We start from the raw sequence: 25,237 nt of genomic DNA on the forward strand, positions 1-25,237 counted from the left end.
TATATGCTTCATAATGGAGGCAGGCCAGTTTTGTTCTCCTGGCTTAAAAAGACAAATATGTGTACACTGAGCAGCATTTCATAGTCGCACACATCTGTTAACAACATTGGGTCATTTTAATTGCTTGTTAATCCCCACATGGTGGGGGGAAAATAATCAACCTACTAAAATCAAACCCTTCATACCCCATCGCACAAAATAAATCTAGTTACATTCATCCAGTGTATTCCCAGGGAGCGGGGGAAAAGACCACTGTCAGGAATGGATGTAGTTAACCTTATCCCCCTTCTGCAACCCCCCACCCAAATGGCCCCCATCTTTTCCCCAGATACCCTTGGTCCCTGTCCCCGCTTCAGAAGGAATGGCAGAGGAACCAATGCGACTCCAGAGAGAAGGTCCATCTCCTTGGTTTGGGATCTAGTGTTAGTAGTTTAAAAGGGAGACAAATGAGTAGATAGTTCCAGAGGGTGGGACGGGGAGGGGGGCGTTATCTCATATGTCCAGTTCAAGTCTTGATCCTTCATGGAGGGGGGCACACCGAGGCAAACAGCAGGTTAACCTAGATGGTATGTCACTTGGCCTTGTGGTCCCACCTTTGTCGAGCATGAACAAATGCAGGCTTTGCGGGCAGCCTTCTGGCCAGGGTTAGGGGTCCCATTCTGCACTAGAGGAGCAGGCTATATGGTAAGCAGTGACCCTCCAAGCACGGGGAAGAGAAGAGGAAGCTTGAAGAAGAGCAGGACCGATTACGGGTCCCACTGGCAGGAGCTCACATGCTGTTCCAGGCCTGGAAGCTCCCTGTTCTTAGGGAGACAGCAATGGGACTGAAGTGTTTTAAACCTGTTTCCCCTACTGGTGAGCCAGGGTAGTGTAAGCATGCTAAAGTTCTACAATATGTTAGAAAAGTCGGAACAATGTATTGGCAGAGGGAATGTACATAGAAGCAGCACAGGAGCTCAGGTGAGCCACGACTTGTGGGGAAAAGAGGGGGGAAGGGCATTTCATCTCCAACCCACTCCTGTAGCCAAACTGCTCCCTTTTCAGGGGAGATGCAGCCCAGACTTGCCAAATTAGACCTATGCAACACAGGTGAGGTCATCCTGTGCAGTATAAGCATTGGCTCTTGTTTGCTTGCCTTAATCATACTACCTAAGACGGGCAGGTAGATCACATTATCCTTTGGACAGCAGTAGAGGACTGTAGAAGAGAGAAAAGGGGGTGGGGCAGGTGGGTTAAGACCTGTTATCATAGGCTCAGTAAGAAGATACATGGGGTGCATGCTCAAAGGCCTAGAAGGGCAGTGAGTGGCCATAAGTAGTTCTCCCTCTGGTGCCTGAAGGGGGTATTGCACGTTAGGAGGCTCTTCTCTCCACTGCCACCTCTCCTACCACCCACCCTCTCTCCCTCCCCTCCTCTCCCCCCTGCAGCCATGTAGTGGAAAAAACCCAGATTTGTTGTGTGCCCATGAAACTGAGGTGGCGGGAACCTGCGTCAAAAGGTCGTAATCTTAGTCTTGTGGATGCCAGTGATCAGGTTGGCCATGCTGTGGTGGACTTGTCCTTGGATGGGGCCATACTCCACCCTCTCGCCATCGACGGTCAGAATGCCCTTGCGGGTGAGGGGTTCCAGGCGGAAGGCTCGGACTGGTACATTGATGAGGTAGGGGCATTCCTGTTCAAACTGAGTGCCTTTCTCCATGGCCAAGAAGAGGCGAATGAGGGCAGCCCGGGAGATGCCTGCTTTGACATAGCAGAGGTGGATGAGGCCATCGTTGAAGCAGGCGAAGGGTATGGCGAGCAGATCGGCACTCAAATGAGTCTGGTAGATGGCCAAGACCAACACAAAATCATCTTCCACTGTCACCCATGACTTGGGCACTGGCTGGTCAAGTGGGGCCAGGAAGTGATCCGAGGGGCCGTGCACGCACCGGGCTGAAGACATATTTGGTGCAACCATTGTTGGATCTGCCAGTCTTGGTCCCTTGCCATCGGCTATCAGCTGCTCCTGCAAGGCCTCAAAATCGAAGCTAGAAGGCTGGAAGCCGGAAGAAGGTGGGGAGTTGGGTGACGGGGTAGGCTCATCAGTGGGCTCGACCCCCTGGACGGAGAAGGCATGCCGTTTCTCACAGAGCCCTATGTCAGAGACGGTGCGATGCAGGGGCATACGCTGGAAGGGGATGCTCCCGTTAGCCGACATAGTGATGCTACGCAAGATGGGCCGGTGAGCCACAGCATCGGGAGCGGGCAAGTAGGACAGCCTGCCCCGGTACGTGTTGAGGGATGCTAGGCGGACCACTGTTCCCACGGTAAACCGGGCAGCACCCATGTGCCGGTACTTCTCGCTCTCAATGTCCACGTCGGAGATGAAGCCCCAGGCCATGGACAAAAAGGAGAAGGAACGAGAGCCTGACAAAGTTGTGATGGACACAAGGTCCATGGGGGTGACGGCCCCATGGCAGAGCATAAGTGTGCAGTTGGTCAGCAGCTCCTGGCCCATGACTTGCTCGAACCTGGGTTAAGAAAGGCATCAGAATTGTAGGTGCTGATTTTCCCACCCAGACAGCAAGGGGTGTGTGCAAGAGACTAAGCTAAGGCATTGCACAGCACAATGGAAGAAATAGGAGACACTATCCGTGAAGAAGGTAAGCACAGGATAATGCTAACAGCATCTTGGCAGATAAACAACATATCGATACACATCCAGAATATACAAGTCCCTCTTTACAAATAGCAAAGGGAACTTTGGCTCCTGGAAGAAGGTGACAGATGAACATTGGCTGACTTGACCACCTCAAAGCTAGGGTTCTCGTTCACCTTCAGCCAACTGTAGCCCCTGCCCACCAATGCTCAGCTGATCGTTGGGCAGAAACTGGGGCCAAGGGTGGACCACAATCGTCTTAGGGGGAAAAAAGTAAAAAAAGCAAGGCCTCTAGCACTTACAGGAAGTTCTGACAATGGAGCTTGTGATGATTCCTAGATCTACCCAGAAGTGACAAGGTAGCTCTAGCAAATGCCAGGAACTCTATGGTAATATTACCATACAGTTTCTGCCAATTGCTAGAGCTACCTTTGTCACGTCACTTCAGGAACTCTATGGTCAGAAGTTCCAGTAAGTAGCCACGGCCTTGTTTCTTTTTAGTTTTTATTCTGAGGCACTGCTTGGCAGCCCGACTCACAGCACAACACAGACTAAGAACTGCTGATTTAATGTCTTTTAACTACCTTTCAAAGAAAACTGCTAGCATGAGAAACAGTGGTGATGTAACCCGGCTTTGGAGGACACTGTCCAACTTGGAAGCCATTCATTCCAAAGGTAAGAGAACTAGTTATTACTCCGTGGTGAGGAAATACACACTGTGTGCATGCTCACATGCACATATATGCTTATTCATGTATTCATAAGTTTCCAGAAATCAGGGGGAGCCTGGAGAGCTCCCAGAATTAAAAATGATTTACAGACTACAGAGATGAGTCACCCTTGTAGAAAATGGCTTCTTTGGAATATGGACTCTATGGCATTATACCCCACTGAGGTCCCTTGCCTCCCAAAACCCCACTATCCGAAAGCTCCACCCCTAAGTCTATGAGAATTTCCCATTCCAGAAATGACAACCCACCATATCAAGGCCTTCTGTTGCTATAGGCTCATATGGTATGCCTGCTCAAGGGCCTAGAAAGGCAGAGGGTGAGGTTTTTTAGCTGTTTGCCCCCTAGTGGCCAAAAACATATTGCAAGTCACCCTTCTGTAGCCCACCAGAGGGTAAGCCGCTTGGAGCCACTCTCTGGCCTGGCACTGACAAACAAGTCCTGGGTGGGGTCGGAGCAAAGCTGAGCTAAAATTAAATTCTGGCTAAACACTGCACACCTTCCTTCCCACCCCCTCCTGGCCAGAGAGGCACGAAGCATTCCACCCAGCCTCCCACTTACCCAGCAGAGCAGTTAATGGCTCCAGCCAGTGCATTTCCAGACCCACAGGGGAGAATCCCAACTGGCATTTTAATGGCTTCCTCCCAGTCTGGCCGTTCCATCAAGCCATTAATCACCTGGAGAGAAGGAAGGAAGGAAGATGGACAAAGATTCAGGAGCTCATTCTAAACCAGGGGTCCCCAACAATGTTCCCTCTAAGCGGCAGAGTCTTGTGAGCAAAAAATTCTACTTTGTGAGCTCCTGGCATTAAAAGTCTGAGCTACTGTGTACATCAGTGTGCTCTGGGGTCCTCCTTCCTGAGCGAAGACAAAAGTGTGTTCCAAAGAAGCCATTTTCTACAATGGCGACCCATCTCTGTAGTTTGTAAATCATTTGTAATTCTGGGAGCTCTCCAGGCTCCACCTGAATTCTGGAACTAAAAATGAGAAGGCTAAAAATCTGTGAGCCAGCTCACGCTAACTCAGTTTAAAGGGAACACTGGTCCCTAACCTTTTTGAGCCTGTGGGCACCTTTGGACTTCTGACACAGTGAGGTGGGTAAGGTTGCTTGGTCCAACTCAAGAAATATCTGGGGACTTTGGGGGTAGAACCAGGAGACCTTGGGGCTGGATCCAGGAGCAAGGGTGTGACAAGCATGAGTGAATTCTGTTCTGGCCATCACATTTAAAGGGACTGCATGCCTTTTAAATGCCTTCCCTCCATTTGGAAATCATGAAGGAGAGGGGCACCTTCTTTTGGGGCTCATAGAAATGTACCCCCAGGTCCAATCTTTTTGAAAATTGGGGGGTGTTTCGAGGAGAGGCACCGGCTGCTAAGCTGAAGATCTGGTGCCTCTACCTCAAAAAACAGTCCACCCGAGCCCCAGATACCCACAGACTAATTCTCCATTATACCCTATAAGAATCAGTCTCCATAGGATATAATGGAGTGCCCAGTAGACATTTCCCTCCCCCTTCCACCCCACTTTCTGATAATCCTGAAGTGTGGGAAGGGTCTCCAAACCAGAGGATCCCCTGCTCCAACTGGAGACCGAAAACCCTAGTGGTGGGCGCAGCCACAAAACAGCTCTTGCAGGAGGTGCAGCCAGCCACAAAATGGCCACCCTTCAGTCACACAGCAAAAATCCTTGTGCTGTGGTGACAGCTGCTGCTAAAGTAAGGTATTTTTTTTAAAAAAAACCAAACTGTAATGCCAATCAAATTCCAATGGCGAATTAGAAGCAAAATCCCCATTTTATCCTGCCTGTTCTAAAAACACTTGTCAGGGCACCAGGAAAAGTGTCGGCGAGCACCACAGGCTCCATGTTGGTGACCTTTGCTCTAGAAGGCAGCCAGCACAGTGGCCTTCTGTCTCTGTTCCCAGGAACAGGATCACAAAAATGCTGAGCAGTTTCTCTGAAAGGCAGCTGGGCTCCTAAAACTGATTCCCCGAGAAACATGTAGCGCTGGCTGCCATGAGCACACAAAGCTACCAGATACTGAATCAGGTTTGTTCACGGCTCGTATAAGATCAGGGCTTTTGTAGCAGGAACCCCTTTGCATATTAGGCCACACACCCCTCATGTAGCCAATCCTCCAAGAGCTTACAGTAGGCCCTGTGCTAAGAGCCCTGTAAGCTCTTGGAGGATTGGCTACATCAGGGTGGTGTGTCCTAATATGCAAAGGGTTCCTGCTACAAAAGAAGCCCTGTATAAGATGATTCTATGGCTCAATACACTCATGGGAAATATGTGTTCCCCCTTTTCTCAGATTTTTCTATAGCAGATCTGAAGGGCACCCAGGAAGACTAGCTGATGTGGGAAATGTTCCCAAAAGGTCAGAGAAAACTAACAAACAAACAAACCTAAAAACCACCAGCCACCTGGACATAAAGCTATGGAAAACCCCGCTCCTGAGCACTGAGCACACAGAGGCTATTCTCTCTGCTTCATTTTGTCTTGTTCATTAAAAAAAAATGACCCAACCTCTACAAAATTACTTAGCAATGAAGGAAAATTCTCAACTCGCTTCTACCCCCGCTCCCAATTTTTTCTATTTTGGCATCTGATTTCAAGCAGGTCTTTGGACTCATGAGGTCTAGATGCTTTCTTTTTTGCAAAAATATAACTCTCATAGGATCCTGTGGAGACCTCCCTCTCTCACTCGCATAACACCCTTCACAGCCAAGCAATTCCAGGGAAATGTATGCTATTTGGCCCAGACATAAGGAAGATGGGAAGTAGGTGCTGGTGATGAGAGTCAGGAGGGGAGGGGGTTAAGAGTCTCAAAGGCAGTGACTGCCATGTCTCAATTGGCATCCTGGGGCTGATACCTCATAAAGAAGCCCGTCTCCTGAAAGGGCCACAATGCCGTCCCATTCGGCTAAGCTGATGCTCTGCACTAACTCCCTGGCGTGGTTCTGTCTCTCTGGAAAAAGAGGAAAGAAGGGGAGTGGGAATCAGTTGAGTATTATAGCTCCAGTTCACAATTCCACTCTGGACACACACACAACTGGGGACGCCACGGAGGACCTGCATGCAGGGAATCTCATCCCACCTCCCCGCAACATTTCCCTCTTCCCCCTGCCCAGGGTTTTTTTTAAACAGAAAAAGCCCAACAGGAACTCTTTTACATATTAAGCCACACCCCCGATGCGAAGCCAGCTGGAACTGCGTTCCTGTTCAAAAAAAGCCCTGTCCATGCCTACCTTTTGTCCTTCCCCTGCATCTTCCATTTTCCCTCTACTGACGGCTCCTCCCATCTTCTTCTGTCTCAACCCACCTCACCTTTTCTGTTTTCTCCCCCAGCCCAGTTTCCCTCTTCCCACGCCAGTTTGCTATCCCTGCACATGCACAGACAACAGTTTTAAGGGGATTTAAACCCCTCAATGTTTTTATTCCAGATTCTTCTGCAAACCGAAGGGGGGGGGGTGTCCCACAAGTTTTCAGAATTATTGATTTTCTGTGTTGCCTCAATCTGCAGATTTAGATATCCGCAGATGGGGCCATACTTTACTTATATGATGACGATTAACAGCGGTAGCCTATTAATAAAATATTACACACATGCAGATATTACTATGGACTCATTAGGAAATGTGGGAGGAAGGAAAACTTTGATATCCTGCCCCACCCCATCCCCACCCTGAATTTTATTAACATTTCACTCTGCAAAGCATCCTTTTTCTCCAGGGGAACTGATCTCTCTAGTCTGGAGATGAGCTGTAATTCCAGAGGATCCCAAAGTCCCTCCAGGAGGCTGGCATCCCTGCCCCCAGTATGCAGAGGGAATGGAGGGAAAGATAACCGTTTATTTGGCCAAGGTGGCTAGCAAATTGAGGGGGGATTTGAAATGGAGACCTCCTGACCACTTGGCACCAGCTCTTGCATAACCACTTTTTTTTTAAGTGGAAGCTCACATTTCTGAATTTCAGCCTGAAGTTCCACTTGTGAAAGGAAGAAGAGCCCGGCCAATAAAGCTGAAGGACCACCTTGTACAGCAGCCTGCTGGCCAATGGTGGGCAAGCAAGAGGGGGGCCCCATGACTCTGGAACAACCTCCTCAGGGAGGTGCACCTTCAATCTTCAGGAGGCTGTTGAAGCCAGTTTTATTTAGGACTGCATTTGAATAACTTCAGATTTTAATTACTGGCAGCCCTGAGATTTTAAACTGCAGTCTTTCATGTGATTCTTTTTAATAATCATTTTATTCATGCTATATGCCTTCTTTGCATTCTGCTGTTTGTATCGGTGCACCTGACCTGACACTTGCAGGTACTGCCTCTGGAAACTGAGGTGTCATTTAGTTATCGTGCTAACAACTGTTGAAACTTACCATCTTGGAATCTGACTCAATTCCTTCAAAAGCCAGCTAAGCAATTTTACTAACTAAGCAATGTCTTGGAGGCAGATGGGAACTTTCAGGCCCTCCGCCAGCACTCCAGGTGTTCTTCACCTTCACCCCCCTGGCCAGTTTTTACTGGTAGAAGCCTCACCTGTCTGGATCAAGTTGAAGCTGATGTCGGCCTCTGTGATCATGGGTAGGATGTGGGTCTGGCACCATTGCAGACCGTTCCCCTTGCCTCCGAAAGGGTTGAGCAAAAGCAGCAGGCGGCGGGGGCGGGGTACGAGCCTGGGAGCAATCTCTGCAGGGAGCAGAAAAGAGGCAATGGGAGGCTGCTGCTGGAGGGGCAGAGAGCTGGCACCTGAACCCTCACACACCTGGTGCAAAACTCAGTTGCCCCTGGACACCTCAGGCTGCCTCGAACCCATTAGCCCACCCACTCCAACATGGGACACTCTAATTGGCAACAGCTCTCCGGGGCAGAGAAATGTCTTTCCTGGAAGCCAGATCCAGGTGTGTTGGTCAGAAGCAACAGAACAAAGAGTCCAATGGCACCTCTAAGGCCAACAAAGGTTTATTCAAGGTATAAGCTCTCGTGTGCCAAACACACTTCTTTCAGACCATTTCGTTCTATGGTTAGGCTACGTGTCCTTGGCACACGGAAGTTCACACCCTGAATAAAATTGTGTTTGTCTTAAAGGTGTCATGGGATTCTAACTTTCTCCCCTGGAGATCCTGGGAATCTGATCAGAGACCATAGGTACATGCAGAGGTCATTTTGTGGAAAAAGAGGTGCCAGAGCTCATTAGCACAACTCCTCTGCATAACTCATTTGCGTATGCCACACACCCCTGACATCACCGGAAGGTGTACTAAATTATATCAGCGCAGCATCTACCTTCAAATGCTTCTCGAATTCGAATTGTCATAATAAAACCTTACTGCCATCATACTTCTAAAATTATTTTCTCCTATGTGGCTACAGTGGCATGATGAAGATTTCTATCTGTCTGCTTGATATGTTGAAAGGTTGAAGGGGCTGGGGATGTTTAGCCTGGAGAGGAGGCGGCTGAGAGGTGATATGATCACCATCTTCAAGTACTTGAAGGGCTGTCATATAGAGGATGGTGTGGAGTTGTTTTCTGTGGCCCCAGAAGGTAGGACCAGAACCAACAGGTTGAAATTAAATCAAAAGAGTTTCCGGCTCAACATAAGGAAGAACTTCCTGACCATTAGAGTGGTTCCTCAGTGGAACAGGCTTCCTCAGGAGGTGGTGCGCTCTCCATCCTTGGAGGTTTTTAAACAGAGGCTAGATGGCCATCTGACAGCAATGACGATCCTGTGAATTTAGGGGGAGGTGTTTGTGAGTTTCCTGCATTGTGCAGGGGGTTGGACTAGATGACCCTAGAGGTCCCTTCCAAATCTATGATTCTATGTTTTGGTTATTTTCCCATTTTACGTGAGGGGGGGATATTAGAAAGTTTGTCAAATCTTAGACCAATTCCGCACTTAGCACTTGTCTCCCTTCTGTGCGAAGCTCTCATGGTCGATCTTTTTCCTGGATTCTGCACTGGCATCTCTGGAGCAGGGCTACATGTTCCCTGTTTGCTCCCTGCCCCATGCAAACTCAAGAGTCGAGAACAAGACCAGGAAAAAGGCTAATGTGGAATCGGTCTTGGAGTTCAGCACAAGTCTCACAGGGGGTTTGAACAATGGAACCCAGAAGTAAGTATTGGGGGGGAGGGGTAAGAAAGAAAGAGCACAATAAAATTTAGAGGTTCCGCAGCTCCGCTCCTGTGAGCTCCTGGCCAAAATAAGGCCTGCATATGTGAAGCACCTAAACTGACCCGAGCCATGGCTCCCTCCAGTCTCTGAAAGAAGCAGGGCTTTTTATTCTGGGCTTTCAGCTGCCAGAGAAGCGCACTCTGCATACTACCTGCATGCAAAACAGTTTCTGTGCGCTCCCACACAAAGTTGCAGGCATCATGGAGATAAGCCGGAGGGAGCCGGGGCATGCTTGCTGCCTGTGGTATTTTTACATAGAAAAGCTGACAGGCCCCAACCATTTCGGGGGTGGGGAGAGTGTCTAAAAAACCAGGACTGTCACCCAGTTAATAATCCTTGTGAAGGGCACTTAGCATTCACATCTTAAGGTCCCACAAAATAGAATGGACTCCATACCCAATTTGGCACCCCCCCCCCTTTCGGCAGCACCCAGGGCAAGAGCCCCGTCTGCCCCCCCCCCCCCCCCCAGATCCAGCCCTGATTCTAACAAGGAAACATCACTCCCTTAGCCCCTGCGCTGCCTATTAAAGACCCTTCAGTGAAATAAACTATGTGATCAGATCTGCAACATGAGCAAAACCCTCATTTGGAAGACACGCCCACACTCTCTTTACTAGCTGATGAATATATAATATAGTTGTCACCCCCAGGCATTCCCTCCTTGCATGAGTGTGGGAAAGTGGAATGCCTCTTCCAAGTGGGCCACGTAGCTGGTGTAAATGAAGGGGCCTTTTCAAAATCCCAACAGCAGGTTTACTCAGAAATAAGTTTAGTTTACTAATTCATAGTCCAACCAGTTTTGCCCATCCTTGCTGCCTGTAGTAGGTGTAAATGAATGTTTTTCAAAACACTCAGGTAATGTGCTTTGGAAGTATATTGCCTGATGATTTGAAAGGGCCTTTTAAAAATCCCAAGGGCAGGTATACTTTGCAACAGACGTTATGAAAAAATTGACTTCTTGCAGCCTGTGAAGGCAGTAAACCCTGTTTGACCAGATAGAATATTACAGGGTCTGACACAAGATACATGACACTGTAACCCAGGGGTCTTCAGCATTGTGCCCACCAACATCTTTCCTGGTATTCAAAAAATAGCTGGAGACTTTGGGGGTGGAGCCAGGAGCCAGGTTGTGACAAGCACGACTGAACTCCAAAGGGAGTTCTGCCCATCACATTTAAAGGGGCCGCACACCTTCTAAATGCCTTCCCTTCTTTAGAAATAATGCATCGGGGCACTTTCTTTTGGGGCTCATAGAATTGGACCCTCTAGTCCAATCTTTTTGAAACTTAAGAGGGTGTTTTAAAGAGAGACACCAGATGATATGCTGCAGATTTGGTGCCTCTACCTCAAAAAATAGCCCCCAGAGCCCCAGATACCCATGGATCAATTCCCCATTATACCCTATGGGAATCTGTCTCCATAGGGCATAATGGAGTACAGACATTTCTCTCCCCCTTCCCCGCTTTCTGATGACCCTGAAGTGGGGGGAGGGCCTGCAAACCAGGGGATCCCCTGCCCCCACCTGGGGATTGGCAACCTTTTTTCCTGGTGCTTGCCACATGTTTTTAGAAAGTGGGTGGGTTCAGGAGAGACTTTTGCCCAGGAAGGTTTCTGATGGGCCCTAGAGATTTGCAGAGATTTTTAAAAATGCTACTTTGACACAAAAAACTTCACTATAGGACTGAAGGTCAGCTGCAGCAGCCATTTTATGGCCAGTTCTGCCTTCTGCAGCAGTTCTCTTGTGGCAGCCATTTTGTGTGTGTGGCAGCCATCACACTATGTCAGGGTTCAAAAGATTGAAGCCCACAGGGACAAAAAAGTTGGGGACCCTAGCTATATCTAATGAAGAAGAAGAGTTGGATTTATACCCTGGCCTTCCCTCAAAGTCTCATAGCAGCTTACAATCGCCCTCCCTTCCTCTCCCCATGACAGACACCCTGTGAGCAGTGTTCCCTCTGAGTTAGCTGAGCAAAGCTGAGTTAGCTGAGCAAAGCTGAGTTAGCATGAGCTAGCTCACAGACTTTTAGACTCCAGCTCACACATTTTTGTCTGAGCTCAGGAAGGATGACACCAGAGCAAACTAATTTATGCAGCAGCTCCAGAACTTTAATGCCAGTAGCTCACAACTATAACACCAGTAGCTCACAAAGTAGAATTTTTGCTCACAAAACTCTGCAGCTTAGAGGGAACATTGCCTGGGAGGTGGGAGGGGCTGAGAGCGCTCTTGAGAGAACAACTCTGTGAGAACTGTGATTCACCCAGGGTTGCACCAGCAGCTGCATATGGAGGAGTGAAGAATCAAATTTGGTTCTCCAGATTAGAGTTCACTGCTCTTAACCACTACACCACTGATACAACTGGGCTGAAAATGAAGGTGGTATGACAGATTATACCACCATCAACTTTCAGGGATGGGGTGAGGGACTGAACAAACTAGCTTCTCTCTGCATCCTTTTAGAGGCCCTGGAGCGATCATGAGCTTCTCTGCCAGAGCCTGGGACCCTCTACTAAGCTCCACACTCACAGCAGAAAATTCTTCTTTTAGCCCAAGGCCTTGAGAAAAGTTGACAGCTCACCACACTGGCGTGTGGCCTGGAAACTGGAGTTCTCCTCCACAACAACCTTCCTGCTGGCATTCCGTGTACAAGGGGCAAAAGATAAAAACGGCTGAGCAGCCACCGCACAGGAAGGAAGGGCTACTACCGAGGGAAAGGAAGCCGGGGCCTGAGGCGCCAAAACAGCTGCGCCCTCTTGTCACCAAGAGTGGCTAATCCGCTTAAGATCACTGCCAGAGAGCTTAACTGGTTTGGGCCACGGCATGGAGACTGAAAGCTCCTTGGCGATGTCCGCCCGTCTTCTATTTACAGGGCCTAGCTTGGCGCTGGTACTAAACAAATGGTTTCTAAAACATAAAAAGCAAGAGGGTTGGGCATATTAATCTGCTACTGCCAAAATAAAAACAGGGACTTGGCAGAATCTGACAGGCTAATGGGCTTTAATTCCAGAATAAGCGTTCCTGGTGTAGAGCCCACTTCATCGGATGCACAGCAGCATCCCTGCTCAGCTGATGTTTATCTATTCAGCAGCTTCAGACAGGCTGCCTTCCAGAAAGCAACTGAGGTAGACCACCGTTTTCCCTTAAAGCAGGGCTAGAGGGGACAGAGGGAAGCGCTAGCCTGCCCCAATGCTCCTTCTAAGAGGGAGTCAGTGTGAGCTAGCTCACAGTTTTTTAGCCTCTGGATCACACATTTTTCGCTTAGCTCAGGAAAAATGGCCCCAGAACAAACTAATTTATGCAATAGCTCACAACTTTAATGCCAGTAAAAAGATAAAGCTAGTCCCCTGTGCAAGCACCAGTCGTTTCCGACTCTGAGGTGACGTTGCATCACGGTGTTTTCACAGCAGACTTTTGTTACGGGATGGTTTGCCATTGCCTTCCCCAGTCATCTACGCTTTCCCCCCAGCAAGCTGAGTACTCATTTTACAGACCTCGGAAGGATGGAAGGCTGAGTCAACCTTCAGCCGGCTACCTGAACCCAGCTTCTGCCGGGAACCAACTCATGTCATGAGCAGAGCTTAGACTGCAGTACTGCAGCTTACCACTCTGCGCCACGGGGCTCCCTTAATGCCAACAGCTCATGAAATAGAATTTTTGCTCTCAAGACTCCACAGCTTAGAGGGAGTGTTGGTCTGCACCCACAAGTATTTCTCGATTTGCTCCAGAGCTCCCAGTTAGTCCTGGGGGGAAAGAACCAGGAGCAGTTTTAAACTCCCCATATCCTCTTCACCCGTCATGGCTTCCCTGCAGGGAATCCTGGGAAGCTGACTGGCAAAACTGAGGAGGCATCTCGACTTGCTAAGAGGACAAAGGATGGAAGCTGGGTACAGATGAAGTTAATAACCAGGCTGCTTTTCTCTCCAGTGGGGAACCAAAGAGGCTTACGACATCATTCCGCCCCCTCCATTTATCCTCGCACAACCCTAGGAGGTCAGTGAGACAGAGTGAGAGTCACCAGTCAAAGGTCACCCAGTGAGTTTCCCTGGAAGTGGGGATCTGAATCTGGTTCTCCCGGATGGCAGCCCACACTCCCCCCCTACCCCACACTGACTCTTATTTCGAAAGAGTGGAGGAAACCCTCCATGGTAAAGCACATCTGCGGGCACTGCTTCTCTTATAGGTTCTTCCAAAGCTTTTTGCTGCTAGTGAGAAAAGAGACTTGACTGGCAACATTCCAAATGCCCTGAAGTGCCACAGGAATGAAGAAATATGGCTTGAATTCAGCTATGTATCTGTTCTGTAAAAGGGGGCTGCTCTGGGGCTCAAAGGGCATCTGATGCAAGCCCCCACTGCAGCAATAAAACTGTAGGCCCCCACCGGTGCCAACCCCTGATTAACTAACACAGGGGTGGGGAATCTTTTTTCTGCCAAGGGCCATTTGGATATTTATAACATCATTCACGGGCCATACAAAATTATCAACCTAAAAAACAGTGCTCAGCCAAGGGAGAACTAGTCAGGCCTGCAAAATTAATGCAAATAATTTTTTTTCTATTTGAAGTCATGTGGAAAGAGCCTAATTCAGCACACACACATCCCGGCCCGCCACCCCAGGCAAATGCCTAGGTCCAGGCATATTAGACCACATCCCCTAATATTAGCATATGAGGTCACACACTCATTAGCATATTAGGTCACACTATCTGGGATAATCAAATGCAAATTGAACTGGTCCTAGCTGGCTCCCATCCCCCACTGCTGCCACCCCTCCCTCCCTTCATGTGGAAAATGCAACTGCTCCCACCTTTAAAGGCACCCACATATCCCAGCAGCAGTCCTTCACTGCTGCACAATGCAGTTGGGCCGCATCATCCTGGCCAGCCAGCCGGGCCTCAGGGACGCCACTACGTGCCTCATCCCAGCAGTCCCCAAGGGCTAGACCGTGATCTCGAGGGCCGCAAACGGTCCTTGGGCCTGACGTTCCTCACCCTTGAACTAGCACAATATGGATCTGATGGAAAACCAGCCATGACACTCACTGCAGCCTCCTTAATACTCTCACACAGGGCTTTTTTTGTAGCAGGAACTCCTTTGCATATTAGGCCACACCCCCTTGATGTAGCCAATCCCTCATGAGCTTACAGTGCTCTTTTTACAGAACCTACTGTAAGCTCTTGGAGGATTTGCTACATTGGGGCGTGTGGCCTAAAATGCAAAGGAGTTCCTGCTACAAAAAAAGCCCACAGTCCCCTCCCCAAGGATCCTTCCACAGGTTCAAGAGCTGCTAAATATGCCTGCCCTGTCCTGGATAGGTCGGGCTAGCCTGATCTCATCAGATCAGGATGGGAAACATCCAAGGAAGTCCAGCATCCCTACGCAGAAACAGGCAACGGCAAACCACCTCTGTCCATCTCATGGCTTAGAAACCCCACGAAGAGTCGCCATAAGCTGGGTGTGAGTTGTCGGCACTTTCCACTGCAACAGAAATGCCCAAGGGATTTTGGCGGAGCCCATCTTGGCAGAGCCCTGATCTGGAGAGCCCGATCTCATGATGCAGAGGCAGGCAATGGCAAACCACTTCTGAACATCTCTGGCCTTGGAACCACCACAGGGTTGCGCTAAGTCAGCTGTGACTTGACCTCAACAACAGCAGCAATCTTGGTGGAAGGTGTTTTCTGAGAAAGGTGGGGTTCTGTCACCACACTTCTGGCACAGCCAGAGTTTCGGCATCCTGCTGTAATTGCAAAGGGGCAGAGAAAGACCAGCAATTTTTATTGTAAGCCGCAACTACAGGTAAACCACCCAAGACGACAATGCAGGCTCACAGGCTCCATAAACTCTTGGTTATGCTGGTGCCCCAGATAACACTCTGAAGACATTCGGTTCCACTTTTATAGCCAGTGCTAAAAAAGAATAACTAAAAAAGGAACAGCCAGCAAAGGAGGAAGTCCAAGGAATGGCAAGCAATCAGCAAATCTCACAAATGCATGAAATACCGGTAGCTTTATACCACAGAGCCTCTAAAATGGCTCAACCAAAAGCATTTTAAGTGGGATGTATTTACATATCCCGCCCCCCCCAAGTTTAGTATGAGCCCCATAGCGCAGAGTGGTAAAGCTGCAGTACTGCAGTCTGAACTCTCTGCTCACGACCTGAGTTCGATCCCAGCGAAAGCTGGGTTCAGGTAGCTGGCTTAAGGTTGACTCAGCCTTCCATCCTTCCGAGGTTGGTAAAATGAGTACCCAGCTTCCTGGGGGGAAAGCGTAGATGACTGGGGAAGGCAATGGCAAACCACCCCATTAAAAAAGTCTGCCATGAAAACGTGATGCGATGTTACCCCAGAGCCAGAAACGATTGGTGCTTGCACAGGGGACTACCTTTACTCCCAAGTTTTACATCATTCCCCCTCCACCAACATGCACCCCAACAACTGTGGTTGCAGCAGAAGTTTCCTGGGTGACTTTGGACCCAACACGCACTCTTGGCCTAACCTATCTCAAAGGGTTGTTGTGAAGATAAAATGGAAGATGGGAGAAGGATGTAAGTGCTTTGGGAAGAAAGGTGGGGTAGAGAGGAAGAATGCTGATGAATTAATAGGGCCAATTAGCAGCAACTCAGCTTTAATCATTTCATACAGGAAATGGTTTGCCCTGGCACAGAATTGGCACAACCTCAGCAGACTGTTTTTACATCTCATAGCAAACTTCCGAAGCTGTCCTGTAAATAGGATCACTGGCTCTTCTACGCCAGAGCTGCTTTGACCAGCATCTCTGGTCCAGGCAGAGAAACCTCTTCCCCCTGCGCTTGTGACCTGAGCTTGTTTTAGCTCAAGATGCCAGGAGTTGAAGAGATCAAAACAAAACAAGAAACTGTGAGTGGGGCAGAATCCAAAATTACTCAACAAACTTCTTCTACAAAATATGAATACAGTCAGAACAAATATATTTGATAAGTCATAACAGGCATCAATACCAATCTTTTACAGTCTCACACATCCCTGAACAATAATCAGTAATCACCCCTAAACAATAATCAGCAGCTTTTCAGTTAACTGTGGACTCTGGTGGTTTCCTTATTCTTTAGAGAGAATGCTTATACTACTACTGTTTACTGTCTAATTATTGATTATTGTTTAGGGGTGTGCGAGACTATGGAAGATTAGTATTCATACTTAATATGACTTGTATCAAATACATTTAGTCTGACTGTATTCATATTTTGTAGAAGTTTGGCGAGTAATTTTCGATTGTGCCCTGCTCAGTTTCTTTTTCTGTTTTGGTTTCTATTTGGCAGTGATTTTCCTGTTTTGGAATGACCTTAGGAGTTAAAGAGATGCATACCAGGAGAAACGCTCTACCGCTGATCTGGGCATCGTTCCCCAATTACAAAGCAGGCAAATGATTGCAGCGTCCACACAAGGAACCAGCCCACACAACAGTGTGTTGGAGCTGCCTTGTAAGCAATCCCCGGTGCCTCCTCCAATACCAGTCCCAGGACTCCTCACCTTGACACCGCGTGTTTCACCTGTGCATGGCACTGAGCGTTGCGTGTGTCTACGGGGAGATCTGCCTTCCCCTCTGGAAGTGCTTGTGCCTGGGCAGCGAACACTATGAAACCTAATGCCTTGAGTTCTACATTTCCCCATCTCCAGGTAGAGGGTGCCACCACACCTTTAGGCAGGCTACAATTTGTGCAGGCTCCTTTTTGCTTGCTGGAAGGATCAAGAGTCCGCACGAAGCAATCCCAGGTACACCTTGGTAACACTTCTCACCCAGGAGCAGCAACTGGGGATTGCCTGCCTCCCAGCAGCAACAAGGAAGCCAGAAGCTTTGTGAAGTTCAAAGGGCTTTGGATTTGTTTGCCCATGCCAAGAATTGCCAGAAGCTGAGATTAGTCCCAGAGGCACTGGCTGAGGGCTGCAGCCCTGGGTCGTGGGCATCAGAGAGCTTCCTTTTCTCACTACCATATTAAGGAGGTAACAGTTTGACAAAATATAAATACCTTCCTTTTGACCCAGGCTTAATATAGTCATTAATAGACATTATCACATTTTGACATATTACTGTTTTATTGCTTTTGCATGCTCATGCTACTCAGATCAAAGGTTTGCTCAATTTGTTAATTTTACTATTCTGTCATTGAATCTTAAATTCGCATTCTAAACCACTCCCTACCAGATAATTTTACTATACTGTCATTTGATCTTAAATTTGTACCAGTTTGCATTCTGAGCCACTGACTACCAGCTATGTGTGGCTTTGCTCAGTGTAATCAGATTCTTCATCTGATGAAGTGTGCTTAGAGAGTACGCGAAAGCTTATGTTCTGAATAAAACTAAGTTGGTCTTAAGGTACAACTTGACTCCTATTTTGTTCTACTACTTCAGACCAACACAGCTGACTACTTGGATCAGTTTGACAAACAGCGAGTGGTATGGGGAAGATGGGCCCTGTACAGCTTGTTGTCTTCTGTGCTATAAAAGACAGAATGGAAGCCATAGCTGTGCAGCAAGACTTCAAAAGGAAAAGGTGGCTACCAGGTCCTACCAAAGCTACTGCTGGGGGTCCCAGGTGAGACCATTCCACCCTGTGCCAAGTTCTGCCACCTGCTCAGCCTGTCTTTCAGCCTGAAAAGGGGCTTCTACTTCATGCGATGCATTTGATATTATCAATGAAGCAAAATAACTTTAGGTTTGATGGGGAAGTATTGCATGAGTTCAGTTCTCCCTGCCAGGATTTTCATTTTCTTCCTGGGAGAAAAATAGATCATGAATAAAACACTCTTTCCCCCCACCCCCCCAAAAGCCCCACTGGCTTCAAAAATTTTTACATCTCTGCTTGGATGTAGGAAGCGCAACAGATCCTAGGCCAGCAAATACACTTTATGGGGGGTATGTTTAATGTGCATGTGTGCACATAAGTCATAGTGACCTCTGGTGTCTAACCTCCGGCGGGCATGGGGGATATTCAGAGAGGTAGCCGAATAAAGCCTGCCCCTGCCTCTGGCTCTGGCACTCCTGGGAGGTCTCCCATCTAAGTACTTGGTCCTGCTTAGTTTCCAGAGATCTGACGAGATCAGGCTTGCCTGGGCTATCCAGGTCAAAGCTAGCAAATACACTTTTTAAAGCTAAACTCCTTGTTCAGGCTATGAGAGTTTTGACAGCTTGTGACAAGACACCTTCTCTAATGTAGCATAGCTTGTCCTCCCTGACCTGAATTCTTCCTTCCATTCTTAGCTGGGATAGATCAACTATACTCAAGACCTCTGGGGGGGGGGAAGGGGGGGGAGAGAAGCTCACAAAGTAGTCTGGGACTAGTCCCTCTCTCTCTCAGCCTAACTGACCCGACAAAATGATCATATGACTCTTCAGAAACAAGCCAGGGAAGCAAGCCTTAGCCAAGCCTTTTTCTGACAAGCTGGAAGATGCATCTGCTCATTAAAAATGTTACCAGCTTGCACTGGTTTCCATAGTACATCTCCATCTAAGATGTTCTGAACATCATGTTCAGTGCTGGCTCTCAGACTGCTAAAATCAGCCCTTGCATGAGATGGATGTGTGTTGGGAAAAACAAATGGAGTCAGAGCCAGAAGGAGGTCAGAGAACAACTATACTGGCTGGCTGACCTTAAATGGAAGTAGAACCCCGACCCAGGTAGCCCAGGCTAGCCTGATCTCATCAGAGCCAATTTGGTGTAGTGGTTAAGTGCGCGGACTCTTATCTGGGAGAACCGGGTTTGATTCCCCACTCCTCCACTTGCAGCTGCTGGAAGTCAGGCATAGCTCATGGGTCAGTCATAGCTCTTGCAGAAAGGGCAGCTTCTGGGAGAGCTCTCTCAGCCCCACCTACCTCACAGGGTGTCTGTTGTAGGGGAGGAAAGTAAAGGAGATTGTAAGCTGCTCTGAGACTCAGAGTGGAGGGCGGGATATAAATCCAATATCATCATCATCAAATCTTGGAAGCTAAGCAGGGTTGGCCCTAGCTATCCAAGAACTACATGAGAATCCAAAAGGTGGTGTTAGATCCACCACCCTTTAGATTATGGGATGCCACAAGACCCCATGTCCTTGAAGCAGCTGCGCAACATTTCTGAAAGTCCATCACAAGATGCAATCTCATCAGATCTCAGAAGCTGAACTAGATCGGCCCTGGCTAGTACTTGGAGGGGAGACCACAAAGGAAGTGCAGGCTTGCTACATAGAAGGAGGCAATGGCAAATCACCTCTGAACATCTCTTGCCTTTGAAAATTCCGTGAAAGGGTTGCAAATGAGCTGGCTGAAGCTTGACAGCACTGTCAACCACCATCCTCATCAATATGCTACTAAGATCTCCCCCTCCTCCCCCCCTACCCCGGTTTGTTTCTGGAGGAGTGACGGAGGTGCTGGCCCAGCACCTTGGGCTTGGGATAGCCTGGGTGTAGCTAAGTAAAACACCTGAATCCAAATTTGAGAAGTACTGCAAAACTTGGGTTCCTTACCAGGAACTAGATGTTTCTACCAGTTCTGGACAGGGCTGTGTTCCTTATGAAGATGAAAGATAACCTGGGGATCTGGAGCCACACCCATACGAGCTCCCCCCCCACATTCCGACAAGCTTCAAAGACCTTGTCCCAAAGGCCCACCACCACCATCAAAAGTGTGGTGGGTGGCAACAGGGCCTTTTCAGTGAGGGCACCAAGGACAAGGAATGCCTCTCCCACCAAGGGAAGTTTGCGTCACTCCATCACTGTTTGCGACTGGGATGCTGATGGAGGACTCGTCTCTCAGTGGGTGTGGATGGATTTTTCTTTTAGAATTAGAGGCAACTACAGCACAGGATGATCTATCTGCTGCATGTTTATCCTGCCTTTCCACAAAAGAGTTCAGGGTGCCATTCTACCACCCTGACCTCCATCCCGCCCCCCTCCCCTGCAACCCTGTAACATAGGAAGACTGTAGCTGGTACAAATCAGACAGCAACTCAGACTGGAGATGAAACACAACACAAAATTTGCTAAAATCTGCCTGCTCAGCAAAGAAAATCAATTGCTGTTGGGAGGAACCCATTTACGTACAAGCACAGCACCCATCATGTTGGCTGGGCTGCGGAATGAGGCAAAGTGGTGGCCCTTCTCTCACCCCCACTCCTGTACATCTCCTCTCCTACTCCCTGCCCTGCCCAGTGTAATGCAGTGAAGCATCTTCCTTTCACTTGAAGGGGGGGAAGCCAGGAAAGTCATTTGAGAAACTCACAGCATGACAGGCCGACTTGTCAAGGGAGGGTTAAACCTACCACGTATACCTGTTGGTCTTGCTACCCAGAGAGGGAAACATCGTATATTGCCTCCTGGCCAACACATCATCAATTGCAGCCTGACCCACAAAACTCAAGGGGAGCCACTGAGAACCACCCTCAGTGCTGCCCCCGGGGTTCTGTTTCTTGGTCACCTGAGACTACAACAGACAGCAGGAGGCACAGACTCAGCAGAGGCAGCTGAAAGGGCCAAGATACTCTCACAGCCTTCAGCAGAAAAGCTCTCATAGACTTAAGATAAGCACCATATTCTTGTAAAGGAGGGGAGGGAAGAGAAAGAGATGCTTGTTCCTTTAAGGAAGAAGCAAAACCCAAGATCTAGGACTCCAAGATGGAAGATACAGGCACCCTGGCTCCCAAATTCCATGCCAGGAAATCCTGTCCAACCACTAACCTGTGCCTATCTAAGATGCATACCGAAACAGCATCAAAACAGGAGTGGCCATGGATTCTTCCGCCAGGGGGTGGCTTCCTCCCAGCGACCATGACAGAATACGTGTCCAAGAATCAAAGAGGGGCTCCCTAATTAGCCATGCCCTTCCTCCCAGGCTTCAAGCAAGGCTTCCACCTCTCTTTTTTAATTTAAGAAGCACAACATTTATTCATTTAGATGGTTAGTCGTATTGTTTTTCCTTTTTGAAGTGCATAGTTGATTTTCAAATGTAAACGCACTGGGCATGGCTAAAATGGGAAGGAGACTTTGTGACGTTACCAGTGCTCGGAATTAATGGCATGAACAGTTTTTGCCACAGCTTGGTAGAACTGGTTTTCTGTGAGCGTGACCTGAGAGATGCAAGGGTTTGTCTGAAAAGACTATGCCAAGCATGCTTCCAGAAGGAACCTGGCCACTCCAGTAATAAAAGTTCACACCATGAACAGCTTTTCCCCTAAGCCAAAAGACGCACTTGGGCCAAAATTATAGGAAACTCTCCATGCTAGTCTTTAAATGTATCATTCTACAAACCCCACTGCCAAACAGCTGACAAGTTCCTTTAAATGAGTAACTCATTTAGTGAGGTGAGAAAGCGGGAACAGTCAAGAATTCTGGGAGCTTTGAAGGAGGCGTATGGGTTAAATCCAGGTGGGCAGCTGTGTTGGTCTAAAGCAATGGAATCAAGTTGGAGTCCAGTAGCACCTTTAAGCCCAATGAAGTTTCATTTAGAATGTAAGTTTTTGTGTGCTAAAAGCACACTTCATCAGACAATGAAATGTGGTACGGTGAGCAGTGCTACATATAGCTTGCGGGTAGTGGTCAAGCATGTAAAATAGTATGAAGTTAGACTCCAATGGGAAGATAGCGAAATAAACAAATTGCAAGGAGGACAGTTTGGTCTGGGAAAGTTGTCTGGGAAAACAGCAAAAGGAAATACACTTGTTAGAATCGGAGAATGATAGTGTGAATGACAGTACATTTTAATTACACTGTTTCTCCTCAAACATGAGTTAAACTGAGAACATCTTTTTCACTAGATGTTCTCAAGTTTATTACCTTTTGCGGTTTTCCCACGCCACTTATACTACCCAGGCCAAAACTGTTATTCTTTCAATTTTGTTAATTTAATTATCTTGCCCTTGGATTCTAGCTTTATACTATTTTCTGTGCTTAACTTTAACCACTACCCACAAGCTATATGTAGCACTGCTCACTGTACCCCATTTCATTGTCTGATGAAGTGTGCTTTTAGCACACAAAAGCTTACATTCTCAATAAAACTTTGTTGGGCTTATCGGTTAAGAAAAGGGAAGTAGGTCTCCTGCAACCCCGCCCCAGACCCAAGCAAAACGGAAGGAAGTATCATAGAAGTCTAGACAGAGTGATGACTGAAGCAGTAATGGCTGCCCCCCCCCGCCCCCACCCCCGCCACAGATTCTTATCAGGAAGGCAAGTAGGTCAGAGCTAGATAAAAGGAAGAACAGGGTGCAGCCTGTCATGTGACTGGGGCCAGAGGACAGACGGAATCTTTTCACTCCTTTGGGCAAGGGCGCTGCTTAGGTTTTGAGAGCTAAGGGGCCTTAATCAAGCCGAGGAGCTTGCTCCTTACAGCAGAGGCAATAGAGAGAGCCATTGTGCCTTGGCTTTTACAAATGGTTAGGGCAGATCTACACATCTAGCTAAATTGTATGATAGCATCATACCACTATAGATAGCAGGTGGGCAAAGGGAAGGCAATCACATTTTGGAAGACACTAAAATGATCCCTGCATTTAGAAATCCAACACACCAGGAGGGATCTAGTCTAGAGCCTTCTGTCTGATTTAGTAGACTACTACAGCCAGGAAGGCTTTAGCTATTGAAGCAGTCAAAAATGCTACAACGCACGTTCTGAAGAAAAAGAGACTAGGGAGGACTCTATGGCGTGTGAGCAGCCAGGACTCATCACTTCACTGCACAAGGAGCCCAAGAACCCAAGTGTTAGATTGGGCATCTTTACCTGTCTCACTCGAGATGGGGATCCCCAGCACCAGGCATTTGATGGCAGCCGCCCACTTCTCCGCTAACGCTTGGTTGTCCGCATAACTCTCGGCACCATCAACCTGAAAGGTCCTCGCAGTTCGTTGCCGTGCCCGGCCAGCACCCACTGCCACTTTCCGTTTCTTCAGCGGGTAGGCATAGACGCAGAAGTAAGCTGACCGATCAGCGAGTGTATGACTGCGCAGCGTGTGACACCCCGCCACATCAACCAGGCGCATCACTGTCCGGTGATCGGAGTCTGGCTTGGGCACCAGGCGTTGGATGTGCAGTTCTGTCCATGTGAGGCTGAGGGCATACCGGGTCCCTTTGGGGGGATAGGTCCCAAATTCCCCATGCAGCAATGTTTCAGAGCCCTCCCGGCACGCCTCCAGAGCCAAACTCATTTTGCCGTGGAGACCCAGCTTGGTGGTTTAGTAGTTTGCTCTCTAAAGCAGCCTTCAAACAACAGGTTCCTGCCCAGCGCAACCTATCCTCTCTCTTAAGCTTTCTCCTAGGGCTCTGGATGTGAAGAACAGGACTTAAAATCTTTTCATTTCCACGTATGTTTCCTTAAGCTACTTAATGACTGGCACAGTGGTTTAACTAAGAACCTTTTTCTGCAGCAGAAACATCCCTCAGCATTCTCCCTTTTCTTCATCCAGGAAGGGCCCTTGTATCAGAAAACCAAACAAGTTTCAAGAGAAGAAACAAAGCTCCCAACTTCTCACTATGGGAAGGGGGGGTATTTGGCCAGGTTAAAGGCCACAGGAATGAAAACCAACCTGCTGGATCTTCGGAAGGAGGGTCAGGAAAAAAAGAGTACGCTGTACAATCCAACAGGCAACAGAAGAAAGGAAAGAGAGAAAAACTTTCATAGGGCAAATTGCAAACTGCTTAGTAAGACAGGTGCCCCTTTGGATCTACAGCCAGAAGATCTTGTTCTGAGCAAACTAATTTTAGCTTCCAGCACAGGGTTTAAGCATATGCAGAAGGAATTTTCCAGGGTAGGGAACTCCCATCAAACTGAGTAACTCTCAGAACCTCCCCACTTCTCACAGCCCCCCCATCGGCTATGCAAGAGTTCACAGAAATGCTTTCCCCTATCGCAGGAGTCAGAAAAAGGGGAAATGAAATCTGAGCTCAAAATAGAACGAAGGATGCTGACTGAGAGAGCAGCGTGATCAGTTCAGGTGATGCTGCAGTGGAAAGCGAAAGAGAAGCAAAAATGAGAAAGGGGAGGTATCTGAGGCACAGGTCCTCCACTAACATGGAAAATCAATGATTTGTTTAAAGAAAAGAGTGAAACAGACCCCACCCCCGCCAGCTGACTTGGGTGGTTCACTTCAACTGCAGCCCCCACCCGGTTTCGATTTTACCTCATGCTCACATGAGGTTGCACGTCTAACCCAAGGGATTAAAGGGGTCGTCCACACCCCACTTTTTGTACATTAAAACGCAGGAAGGGAGAGAGGCCGTCGCTGTGAAAACAACAGTTAGGCTGGAAGAGGGGGAAAGGGTTGAAATATATATATTTTAAAATACACCCAACTCACCCCCTCATCAGGCACCTTTTGTCCAAAACAAGACTTCACTGAGGAGAAGTGGAAAGGGGAAGGGGGTGGTGGAGAAGGAGCCAGCAGGACTTCCAACAGAGTTTTAAAATACCTCTGCACACCTGCTCTCCTTTAATATCTCTCCCCAGCACCTCCCCGCATTGACGCCTTTTCTCCCTGCACGCCTCATTCCCTTCTGCCTCAATCCCTCCTCCTCCTGCACTCCACCCTCTTACCGGCCTTTCGCTTAATCCCCCCCCCCCCCACACACACCTTCCCTCTAGCTCTGTTCGCTCCACACTCTTTCTAATATCAAACCAGGAAGTGTTCTATTTTCTACCTGGAGGGGGAGGCACGGGGAGGACACAAAGGGGCGGGCGCGGGTTCCTGTTAGCCTATCACAAAGCCGCAAG

General features: G+C 48.3%; 1 protein-coding gene across 1 annotated transcript; it reads right to left on the reverse strand.

Moving 5' to 3' along the window:
* Window positions 1-97: 97 nt before the first annotated feature.
* SPHK2 (sphingosine kinase 2) lies at window positions 98-25,124 on the reverse strand. Its single transcript, XM_060256714.1, has 5 exons — window positions 23,252-25,124; window positions 7,897-8,046; window positions 6,236-6,330; window positions 3,927-4,042; window positions 98-2,509 (listed from the first exon to the last, which is right to left on the reverse strand). Exons 1-5 carry the CDS (start codon window positions 23,673-23,675, stop codon window positions 1,492-1,494), a joined length of 1,803 nt encoding a protein of 600 aa, XP_060112697.1. The 5' UTR covers window positions 23,676-25,124; the 3' UTR covers window positions 98-1,491.
* Between the last annotated feature and the right edge of the window lie 113 nt (window positions 25,125-25,237).

This window comes from Heteronotia binoei, chromosome 15, assembly GCF_032191835.1.
Source record: "Heteronotia binoei isolate CCM8104 ecotype False Entrance Well chromosome 15, APGP_CSIRO_Hbin_v1, whole genome shotgun sequence".
Lineage (NCBI taxonomy): Eukaryota > Metazoa > Chordata > Lepidosauria > Squamata > Gekkonidae > Heteronotia > Heteronotia binoei.